The sequence below is a fragment of the Boleophthalmus pectinirostris genome, unplaced genomic scaffold (assembly GCF_026225935.1).
Source record: "Boleophthalmus pectinirostris isolate CB_2022bp ecotype Guang Dong unplaced genomic scaffold, ASM2622593v1 HiC_scaffold_5, whole genome shotgun sequence".
Taxonomy (NCBI): Eukaryota; Metazoa; Chordata; class Actinopteri; order Gobiiformes; family Gobiidae; genus Boleophthalmus; species Boleophthalmus pectinirostris.
In genome coordinates this window covers 19,401,256-19,413,824 of record NW_026571404.1, presented here as the reverse complement: position 1 = coordinate 19,413,824, position 12,569 = coordinate 19,401,256, and the positions used below count along the sequence as shown (strand labels likewise).

The window sequence follows — 12,569 nt, the reverse complement described above, 5'->3', positions numbered from 1 at the left end:
CAATGAAATGTGAGCTTCAAGATGCAGATGACTTTAGTTACATCTTTAAGGCAATATAAAAATACTATGAATCTAAATTGTAGTGTGGGTCCAAGAAAATGATTATATTAATTTTATGGCAGATCGCCCACTCCATATCAAGTTCAACAGTATCCTCATATTCCTTACTGCTTAATTTGCGGTAGTCTAATCTCAACTCTCTATACAATATTCGGAAGATTGCACTAACCACCGATAATGAAAACGCAAAAATAAATTAAACCAAAATATATTTATTAACACTTAAATGAATGATGAGGTATCCTAAGGTGTTAGCAAAGAATTAAATCCATCCACCCATCATGCATCAGTGTCAATACCACGACGCAGGCTAATTACATGTAATCAGGATTATTGCAGTTCACACAGCAGCACATGCAGCCCTCCTCGTGCATTCACCTGTGGTTTGATTGGGCTCCGTGTCTCCTCTAGCGCACTCATAATAGCAGCCCTCAGTCGCTCTCAGGCCCCTCTCAGATCAACAGTGATTAGAACAGGAGAAGACGGCGCAGATCGCGATGATGAGTGGAGAGGGTGAGAGACAGCGAAGAAGAGAAGATTATATGGGAGGGAGGGGGCCATTCTTCTCAAAGTAAGGAAATAATTGCCTCACCAGGGCCTATATCGCTGCCCTTGTAATCTCATTAAAAAGTCTCGTAGCACATACTTATGTACCATTACCAAGTCTTTAGCACCATTATTAGGATCTCCAATGCAAAACACTCGCTACCCTGCTATTTAGCCCTAACGCAGTGTAGACTTTATTTTACAAGAAAGCTCTTCTCTTAAGATCTTGTCTCAGTAAATTTCGGTCTGAGTCTGGGGTCACCAAAGCGAATATTATAATTTGTGTAGTAAATGTATGGGATACATTTTGACAACAGATACCACTGCTGACTGAACCTTCTGAACCCTCTCTTGATTTGAAACACAGTGACAATTACTAGTGCAATTACAACATTAGCATCTCTCATTACCAGTGTATGGGCGGATTGCACTGGGGAACCTTTTGCAGCTCGTGGGACATTTCTTTTAAAGGGATCATGGCACGCTATTCTCTATCTATGTTATAATATTGTTTCCTCATCACAAACAGACCTGGAGTTTTATTTTGTTTCATTCACACGTGTTTAGAACACACACCCTGCAGATTTAGACTGCGTTCCTCTCTCAAAGTGAAAACACTCTGTTCTACTTTGTAATGTCATGTGATAGTACAAGAAGTGCTCCACTGTGTTTTAAAACTCCATATGCCTTCACTAGAATCATTTGGCCAATTTCAGCTCTGGGAAGGTGAAAGTTAGCTGTTAACTTGAAAACTAGCATCACAAGGTGGAGCAGAGCATTTAAAGCACAAAACAACACAAAAACAAAATACAACTTCAGGCATGTTTTTATGGAATTAACAGCATTATAACATGGCTGAACGTTTACAAGAATCGATTTTGCCTAATACAGAACCTTAAAATAGGGTCAGTGTGGGTAAGTAACTACAGAAAATACATATTCAGAGCACTAATTGTGCAAATGTATTCTGCTACAGTTACTTTTTCATTTATTGGGAATATTCAGAATCCAGTTACTTTACTAAAATCAAAGGAATACATGTGGTTCTTGATCACACAATTCAGCCATCAAACCACATGCAATTAGTAAGAAAAAAAAACAGCTCTTGTGATGCATGATTATTTTTTTTTTTCCTCTCTAATTAGTGAAAAATCAATGCATTACAAACAGTGAAACATAAAGCTGTTTTAACCCCATTTTCAATATAATGTACTGCAATCCACTGTCTAAGAATTCACAATGCAAAACTCTGAATGGACCATATAACAGAAAACAGAATAAAATACATTCTGATGCAGTAATTCAGTATTCTGTAACATTTTCAAAGTATTCTTCCCATAGACTGTATATAAATCGACATGGTTAACCCGCTAGTTGCCACGTTCCCAATAGGAAATGAGCATAAGGAATCTTTTGCCAGTATCGACTACTTTGAAAAATTGTCACCCCTTTCTCTGTAATTGCGGCAATGAGCCTCATCATTTTGGTCTTTTTTGTATTAACTCGCTCTTCATGATCCTGGTGTTTTCGTTTCGCTATTTCGTCTGTACATAAATTCGTATTCCTAATTTTTTATCTCCAAATTTGCTCCTATATCTGCTTGCCTTATGAGCTTCATTTGACTGGAGATGAACATTACTGTATGGGTGAACTCACACTCCCTTAGTCCACTTCTTTATATAGTCTATGATTCTTCTAGACACTGGCCAGCACTACAAAAGTCCTAACTAATACGGTGTCAAACACCTATTGTCAAAGGTACAAAAATCTATCTGGACTTAGCAACCACCTAGCAACCATGGGTATTCGGGGCTGTACCCTTGATAGTGACCTGCTGGTTCTGGTAAACTATGCGCAAATATTATCCTCCCAAAAGAAAGCTCATATTCATAACTTAATCCTGTTCTTTCATCCTCATTCCTCATTGGTTTCCTGCAGCACAAAAGGTAAAAAAAAAAAGTCCTTTCTCTTGAGCTTGAGCCATGGAAGTAATGCTACCACAATAACAGTGCCAGACCTGCAGGCTACAGAGCTCTATAGCACTGTGGTACATGCAGCGTACACATAGATAATGGAGATGTCCCTGGCCTTATTTTTCTTAACCATTATAAGAACATAGTGCACTTAGGTAGGGCCTCTCTAACTGTCCCTCCTTCTCTCCTGACCTATATTCCCTATTGCATCCCCTTTGACTTCCTTCAGTGTCGATCGCAACCTTTTTTCACCTTTTATGTCACAATTCAGAGCTTGGTTTATCCATAAAAGCTCTACCTAATCTGCTGTTTTGTCTCTGTCCACCAGCCTATTCAGTCTATTGTGCAGGGAAGCCATTACTGAGCATGCTTTCAAAATGTTGCAGTGTCTCTATAGAAGCCAAAGCAGGAGAAGAGGGACTGATTAATAAAAATAATAGCCTTATTTGTTTTGGAACCACCTCGCAAATCTCCCGACTCCCTAAAACACTAGAGACATTTGCATATATGTTGATTCAATATGCCGGATGTCCGAAGGCTTGTAATTAGATAAAGCACGCTACCTTATCTGAGCACTTTATTAACAAAAAGGAAACAAGCAAGCAAGGACAGAGCGGGTCAGTTTGGGATAGTCCCACTGAATGGCCCCTGTCTGGAAGCGGAGATAAGCCTTAGCCCCGCCCTCATCCATAAAGGAAACCAATCAGCTCTCGGCGGCGGTCGTAAGCGCCGTGAGCACTAGAATGAATGGGACGGCGTGTGTGGTCCCAGGGGAGGCTATTGTTGAGAACTCCACTGTCCCATAAAGAGGATCAATACACGATCAGGGCTTGATTATATTCACACCTAATTAACCTGACTGTACAGAGAGGTGCTGAGACAAACACATGGAGACTTGGGCTGCACTCGAGTTAGTGTTTCTGATGCCAGTTATTGACAACAGAGATATTTAAGCAAAGAGGAGATGTCATGAAACTAAAACAAAAGGAATAAATATGGATAAATAATAAATATGTGTAATTTGGAGGTAGATGAAAAGACTCCTGTGTTAAAATAGCTTGAACAACATCATTAATGGGGATGTTGTTTAATCTAATACTCAAAGAAATACTCAAGAAACAAGTTACTGGCAAATAATATATTTTTGGGGGGTATTTTTGAGCAATAAAAACACCCGTAATTGAATAAATGTAGTAGAACTGTTGGACGTTCCAAGCAGAGCAATGATATAACCATAGAAACAGATGACGGACCCCTGGCCAAAAAGTTACTTAGTCCACCTTTACAACCTTCTGACTGAAATGAGCTTTTGCATACTTTACTATAAGTTTAAACCTCTAAACGAACATGTAAAACTGGTCAGATGATTTTAATGCTGTATATACACATGAGCAAATATGTACTTACTTTTCACCATTGGGAGCACTTAAAATGATTCGGCCAGGCACTATTTTTTAAAAAGCCTGTTTATATTTTTACGGACCGTCCTTACTGTCCTACAAACAGCTGGGGGCTAACAGCTCCCTGGGGCCTAGTTTGGCACTGACCTCTGCGAAGAGTTCACAGTCACAGAAAATGATTTAACTAGCACTCCCCCGTGACTGTAACTCTTTCATATCAAGACAAAAATACCTACTTTTTCCATTAGTCTTGCATCTGCAGTATCTATGTTACTTTGGAGCTTGATAGGACAAATTTTAGGAACCATGGCGGAATTGTTAACCACTCTGCCACTGTACAACCTGCTATATATGAAACCATCAAGCTTCATGGTGTATTCGTAATAACATGTTTTGAATACAAGCCGTGTGCTGTTACATAAACACAAAGAGGAGATTGCCACTATATCTTACTTCCACTGAGCTCAGAGAGGTTTAGTGACTTCCAGCTGCAAGCTAAATGTAATATATTCTTCAGAAAGTCCGCCTCAGTGAGAGCATTCACAGAACTATTGTTTCAAACACACATTGTAATTCAAATAGTCCTATTCTCTAAAGTGCAAAGTACGTTTTCATTATAGATCAAAGATGGCATCATTAAAGGTCCGTGCAGCTCTATTTGTGATGGTTGAAAACACTATAGGGCATTGTGAATATCAAATAATGAAACTCCAATGTGAGGTAAACGTGAATTGTATTAGTATTTAGCAATTATGTTAGAGTGTACTGTAGTTGTAAAGGTTATGCATCTGCTGGTCTTGAATGCACTGAATATGATAGACCTCAAAAACTAAGTTAACACTAAATGTTCTTTACAGTGTATTATGTAAGAAATTTTGTTGTAATGTGTGCATCATGCTGTTATTGACAGCAATAGGTAGAGGTACAAAATCAAAAGGAAAAGCAAGGCAAGTAAATGAAAGTGCTTTAAAGAATAAGAAAGGCATAAAAATCACAATGCAAACAAATCAAAACACAAATAATCATCATTACATTAGAAGAGAAGAGTGTGAAGTAAAAACCATTCAGCCATATGCACAGCTAAACAAAACAGTTTTCAAAAACGCTTTTTTCAAATGGGGATGATTTCATTTTGTGATCAACAAGCATCTACAAAACTGGCACTACTCATTTTTCAGAACTGCAATGGTGTGTGCCTATAATAAAAAATATACCTTAAAGAGCCTTACTGCACTATTTTCTGATCTCTGTTATAATGTTGTTTCCTCATCACAAACATACCTGAAGTTGTGTTTTGTTTCACCCTGCATATTTAATCTGAATTCTTCTATTAAACTGAAAACACTCTGTTCCACCTTGGGATGTCATGTGGTAATACAGGAAGTGCCCTCCTGTGTTTTTAAACTACATACACTTTCACTAGAAATATTTGGATGATTTCAGCTCTGCAATTAAACAAAAGGTAAAAGGTAAGGCAGTTAACTTGAAAACTACTGCTTCATGACATCATAATAATAATAACTAATACTAATATAATTACTCAAACATGTGCGAAGAATCAAAACGTGACTTCAGGTATTTTTTTGATAAGGTAACAGCATTATAACAAGGCTTGAAGCTCACAGAATCTATTCTATGTAATATAGGACCTTAAACATTAAAATGTATAAAGAATGGAACTGCATATTTGTCTCCCGACAAAATTCAGGGTTTGAGAGATAGCAGTGCAGAGTGGAACTATATTCTGAACTATCTTTTTTCGCATACTTTTATAGTCGCTCCATCACAATGAGCTCCTCTGCCTGTTTTTTCAACACCATATCTTTTACAGCAATTCAACGTTTCGATTAAAAGTCTTATTAAGCCACGTCTAAGGTCATTTCATCAAGCGAGCAAGTGCATGCGTTATATCAGACCACTTCTCTCATGGACAAATCTTCTCCGTAAAAGGAAGCTATTCACCTCAAAATCCTGGTTAGTGAGCGGGTCCTTTATCTCGCCCAACTGAATTAATATAGTTGATGGGACAAACACTGTCGATCTGCTGGAAGAATGGAGGGACTGAATTCAATCTGTGCAGACAATGGCAGAGGAGAGCGGTGTGAGATAGAGCTACTATATCCTGTACTGTGTGTGGAGGTGATTGGAGCCCATTAAAATGAATATGATGGACGGTTTTCATGTTTTTCTAATTATTACTTGGGTTGGTACTGTGGTCAATATTTCTCATAGTTTTCGTCAGTCAAGAAGGAGAAAAGAAGAAAGGTTGACAAAGAAAAGTACAAAAATGCAGGAAGCAGCAGTGAGTGCTAAAATGGATACCTCCACCTATGTCATCAACACGGAAAATTCCATCCACAATGCAGGGACAATTTACGAGCAAGGAACACATTTTTCTGACAGATTGAACAAGAATTTTAAAAAAATGAAGGTGACCTAATTTCTTCCAACCACAGCTTTGGTCAATGCCACATGAATGATCTTTACAGTGATTGGATGCACTTTGACCCTGTCTTTTCTCTTACTGTGAATGTATACTCTGTTCTACTGTTTATGGCAAATACTGTAGTGTGTATCTCTTGTCAATAGGCTGTTAAAATGGGGTGGGCATTTGTAATATGATAAATTGTTGCACAAATTATTAAAAGAATAAAATAATAAATTTAAATGAATAGCAAAGCTTAGAAGAAGTTAAAAAGACTTAAAAACAGTGTAAAAACAAATGGGGTGGACATTTATTTGGGAAGATTGGTGACATTAAATTTGATTTTGGTTTGTTGATAACAGTAGGATTAACTTAGAAGAAAGGCTTTAGTCTAGTTATTGTCAATTAATATAGACATAATTTGTTGAATAAAATAAAATAAAAGGATTGAGGTTTGGTAAAATAATGTTTTAGTTAATATTGTTTTTAAATAGATAAACTCTACTAAAAGTATGTGCAGTTGTGTAGCATAACCTTTAACCTTTGACCTTACAGATTGTAACCAAGAAATGTCTCTTTAAACTTTAAAGGCAACAATGATAACGAACGCCTGGCGATTGCTAGACAGCGAATCCCATATCGACTTGGTCGAGTAGTTGACGAATGGCTACTCGACAAAGGTAAAAATCATTAATTAAAATTTTAATAAAATTAATTTGAACATAAACAAGTTGTAGCTTTATTTTGTAAATAATAAAAATAAAATAAATGTACAGTTAAACATAAACTCAAAATGATTTGTAGAGTTAAGTGTAGTCTTTGATATTATTCATAATAATGTATTGATTTGATAATTGTAGCTGATTAAATACTTAAGGTTAAAGGGACTGTAATAATTAAAATAGATATGTATATTCTTTATAAAATATATTTAAATTGCAGTAGTCTTTTGAAGTAAACATTAAATGATAAATGTAAAAGTTTCTTCAGTAGCTGTTGTTTCACACACTTAGAAGTGTTTGTTTGCTTAAATAGACATAAACTACCACAATATGAATTGGCTTCAGTTACAGAGTCCCTTTAACATGATGTAAATCTATGCAGGACTAGAGCAAAGTTTTAAACTTAACTGAGTGCATGCTGTGTTTGAATAATAACGGGCCATATCTTCACTCAAATGGGAGCCCTCTTCGGATTTGTGTTTTGTTTTTGAAAAGGAGCTCTCATTTCTCATGTGCCCAACCATACCTCACTTATGTCCATCGGTTGCTTTGGCTAAATAAATCAAATATTGTTGTGCCTTGCTTAGACGAACCATCCCTATTTCTATGTTTGCATGCTTCTCTTTGTTGATTTCTAAGTGCCATTGTATATTATGAGTCTTTAAACATGTTTTATTTCTTGTTTCAACAAATTACCAATTTACTCTCACTTCAATGGTGGTTTGTTCTTTCTTCTTTTTTGCAACACAACCCCCTTTACTTTATTTGTTCTATTGCCTTTTTGCACTATCCCTTGTAGCAAAACTGCATTAATCCTGATTTTGTTTCTGTTGATACTTCTTAAGCTTTCCATCACAATAATGACAATAAATTACCAGGTTCTGCCTCTACAACCTGTAATTTATTGCACTCATTAACCACTGGGCAAATAATCTGTCTTTTTGCTGTTGACTAGAAGTGGCTGAGTCCACTTGCTCAACGCCTTTGTATATATGTAACATTGTTTTCCCACAGGGCGCCAACTTACCATCTTCAACAGTCAGACCACTATTCAGATCGGAGGCTGGGAGCGTGACCGCAGCAGATCCTTCCAGGGCCAGCTCTCAGGTCTCTACTACAACGGTCTGAAGGTCTTCAACATGGCCGCCGAAGGAGACCCCAACATTAAGATCCAGGGCAGTGTGCGGCTAGTGGGAGAGTCTCCCTCCTCCATCACTCCTCAGTCCAGCACCACGGCCAACCGCTCCGAGACCTCCACATCCATCATGGAGATCACCACAACGACTGCATCTAGCCGTAGAGTCAAGCAGACCACGCCCCGGGAGCCACAGCAGGTACAGAGACTTGTGTTAGTATTTTTGCACCACACAGTTGAAGAACTTCGGCATTTTCACAGGGAGGAATTGAGTTTTGGTTGTGTTATTTATGATGATATAAATAATGGAAAGTTAACAGTGTACATATACCCTCACTTGTTTTATTTACCATTTACCAATCCCAGAAGTAGATTTTGTCAGTCTCTTTAGTAAAGGATGGCTTCTCAAACTGGAGTTCAGGGCCATATGTTTTTAGCCCGATTCATCAGCCAGTTTCCACAAAGTATTAGGATTTGTTCGCTCGACGGTAGGGTGCTATTTGGTCGTGACATATGTAATGCACCAAATCCTATAGGAAGAAGGGAAATAACGTCTTTCCCCTTCATAAAATTCACCAAACATTCTCTTTGTTCCGGCTTTAAATCCTCGATCTCCGGAATCGTTGCCAACACATAATGTATGGCTTCGTCTACATCCATCCTGACCACTTTGTTTACTGTTGTGCTGTACTACAAAAGGGACCCAGATGGGCACTTGAGTTTGATGTCATGGCTTCACAGCTCTTCGCTGATTGGCCGATGCGCGATCTACGACTTCCAGGGTTCTTGCAAACCATCTAGTGTATTCCAATTCCTGACCTAGTGGCTGTAGAGAAATGAAACTGAGCAGAGGCACTAGGTGGCACCAGCTTGGCTAATATCTTTTGCCCACCATGCTAATACTGGTTGTAGTTCACAGTGCTGAAGAATTCACTACCCCTCATCTTGGGTTTCAGCTTCCTTTGTCAAGACTTTCCTAAAATAACTGTTAATGGCTAGAAACAGTGCTGGATTTTCATCACTCCAAAATGCATGGATAAATCATTTCATGAGAAGCCTTATTGATTCCTCTTGTATAAATACATTTAAGTCTTGCACAATTCTAGAAAAAGTTGGTCACATGTCGATATTGTAAAATGTTGCTCAAAAGTTTAAATGCAAAATCATTACTGATGTACAGTAGGTCATGATCGTAGAGTTAAATATATGAATCTTTTGTGTTACTTTTGATTAATGCTCAGTGTAAGAGAAACTCAATTACAGTATCACTGAAATGTGCATGTGCCACTTGTACTTGACTTTTCACACGTCCATTTGATCAACATGGCTCTCAATACGCCTGCACCTCTATGCCTCTGAGGGGATGAAATAGATTCTAAATACATGAAGCATAAAGGTCATGGTAAAAATCATTCATACCAGATGCATTCAGAACCCACGGAAACTTCGGTTCTTTTTGTACCTCCACTGCAGTCATTTGCTTCACATAGCGTCCAGTTACTCAGCCTTTATTTTATTTCAGTCTTTACATAATTGGATTCACAGCAGGTCACTTGACTTTGATCCAAGTGAATATACTCAGCCCAGAACATTGTAGCCATCATTTGTGATAGCACTTTCCAATCAGGTGCTAATACAACTTCATGCAGCTAGATAAAAATGACTACTTGTTCATATAATTTCCAATGAAAAACCACACTTGGAAAATACCTTACATACATCATTACATCTATATGGTGGTTGTCAAGATGGCGTGAGGGAGCGCAGATGCTGACAAATCATACAATAATAAATATTGATCTGTCAGAATGGTTTTCTCTGAGCGCTGTGTGACTCCCAGACCATTTCAGGAGCGTGTAATGCAGCAGAAATATCAGACAATTCAGTGTAATTATACCCCAGCTTCATGCAGAGTGGTAAATCAGCGCAGGAATCAAGGAACTGACAGAAAAGAACAAGTATTTCAAGATGTCTTTCACACAGTGTTGCATTCGAGTTGACGTTTTTGAATGGTTTATAGCAATTGTATTTTAAATGGTATTGGAGAGGATAATGAGCTCACTAAATGTTTAAATTGTGTCTTTTATATGAACAAAATCATTTGTCTTTGTCTGCTTTAATTTGTAAAGGCGGGGTAGTATTAGCGGGCGCAGCAGTAGGTAGAAGTATCACTGATGTAGTTTTGAAGTATTAATTTGAGAAGCAGTAGTTAGATTGGTGAATGCAACAGAATAGACTACATTTATTTTTTAGGATTTAATGAAGACATCATTTCAGATGAGGGGCGTGGGCCTGTATTACTCTTTGGGATAGTCAAGGGAGTGTTTCAGTTCAATCACTAGTTAGGTATTGGCTTTATAAACTTTGCATATTCATTTTATGTCTTAAAGACCTTTCAACTGGCAACAATCACGTCTTTAGTGTTGTATTATCGCATCGCTTTTTGAAGTTATTTTGTTCATGCTGACAGAAGAGACAATGAATATTACGCCTATTTGTGTTTCATGCGGATAGGCCCAGTAATTACAGGGATATTAACAATAAACCAGGTCAACAAATCTACAATCTGACAGTTAAAAGGCAAATTCGACCAAAGAATTGTGGCCTGCCCTCTAGCACAATTTTAAACCACATAGGGATGCGTGAATGTCATCACAGATATTGCATGGATACTCACAGCAGTGGTTGTAGCATTTTAAATAGAAGTAGTACAAGCAACAAAAAAGGTCTTGGAAGTTTTATATTCTATCTAGCTTGATTCATCAGTTGGTTACACTTCATGGAAACTGTCTGACCTCTCAGCATTAGGATTCGTTCGCTCGACGGCAGGCGGGTAATTTTTTATTTAACCAGTCGCTGCTATTTGGTCGTGACGTATGTAATGCACCGCTAACGGGGCTAACTGGGATATTAAACTTTTCCCAAATTTTGAAGGAAGAAGGGCAATAACATCTTTGCCCTTGATAAATTTCTCCAAACATTCTCTTTGTTCCGCCTTTAAATCCTCGATCTTGGGAATCGTTGCTAACACAGAATGTATGGCTTTGTCTACATCCATTTTGATCGCTTTGTTTACTGTTGTGCTGTACCAGGGACCCAGACATGGCTTCACAGCTCTTCTCTGATTGGCCGGTGCACAGTCTACAACTTCTGGAGTTCTTGTAAACCGTCTACTGTATTCTGTTTCCTGTCCTAGTCGCTGGAGAGAAATGAAATTAAGCGGAGGCACTATTGGCGCCAGCCTGGCTAGGGAATTGTCGGGTCCCTCACGATTTAATGTAATACACGATACATGGTTCACGATACGATATGATCAGGATATGGCAATATATGTGATAATCGATATATTGCTCTTTATACTCTGATGTATTGCTGTTTTTGAGAGCCAAACACATTTTAGCAACAATATGTATTTGTTAAACACGTGTTTGTGTTGAGTTAATATGAATTGCATTTATTTTAATAATCAAAACAGTTTCCTTCCACTAAATAAGCTACAAAACTATAGTGCAGTAACAAAACAAAAAAAAAATGCTAAAAGAACCACAAAGTACTCTTGATGATATATAGATGCAGCATCTTATGATAACAATACTGTATAGGCAAATTTAATATCACGATTTATTGATATTTCAATATTTTTGCCGACCCCTATTCTTAACGCAGGCTATATTTAATAAGTTTTACCTGAAGCTATGTATGAAAGATCCTGTGCACTCACTGAGAAAGGTCGCCACACTTTGCAATGAACTGCAGTGATGAATAGGTCTCACAAAAACATGTGCAATCAGACATGACATTTTTTTCCCCACTATGAGCGCCCCCTTTAGGACAGAACTGTCGTGGGACACTACACCTCCCAAATATAAAAAGCACAGTCCATTCAGTGCCTTATCCTTGCTACAGCCACCAATTTGACCATTGTTCAGCGGTTCCATCTGCCCCTGATAGCCAATGCAATCCAGCCTCTTGCTTTTATGTCCTAAGAGCCTCACATTACGGAGACTGGTACATTTTTTAGTATGGCAGCTCCCAGTAGAATTGAAATGGCACTCAGCATATCTTGGTGAATTGCAGCCTGGTGAAAATGGTCAAAGAAAAAAATATATAGATCTGGCTATCCAAGTGTAGCAGTATCCAAGAGGAGCGGTATTCAAGCTAATAGGCAATATGGATCCAAAACCTCCTGCAAGCCTTTTTATAAGAAGAAATGGAAGAATAGGCATGTGGCTTAGTTGTGAATTGAAGTGGACGATATTGACCAAAATGTATGTCTCCATATTTTTTTTCGAGTATCTCAGTAATGAT

At 38.0% G+C, this 12,569-nt stretch overlaps 1 protein-coding gene across 25 annotated transcripts in view; it reads left to right on the top strand.

Moving 5' to 3' along the window:
• Positions 1-12,569, top strand: part of LOC110156860 (neurexin-1a) — a 319,412-nt gene that overhangs the window by 263,057 nt on the left and 43,786 nt on the right. For 12 of the 25 annotated variants that reach the window (XM_055162527.1, XM_055162520.1, XM_055162517.1 and 9 more), the window contains 2 exons: positions 6,995-7,084; positions 8,141-8,460. In XM_055162527.1, coding sequence (XP_055018502.1) covers positions 6,995-7,084; positions 8,141-8,460 — 410 coding nt within the window. The remainder of the gene's footprint in view (positions 1-6,994; positions 7,085-8,140; positions 8,461-12,569) is intronic. The other 13 variants (XM_055162538.1, XM_055162536.1, XM_055162534.1 and 10 more) reach the window with 6 other exon arrangements.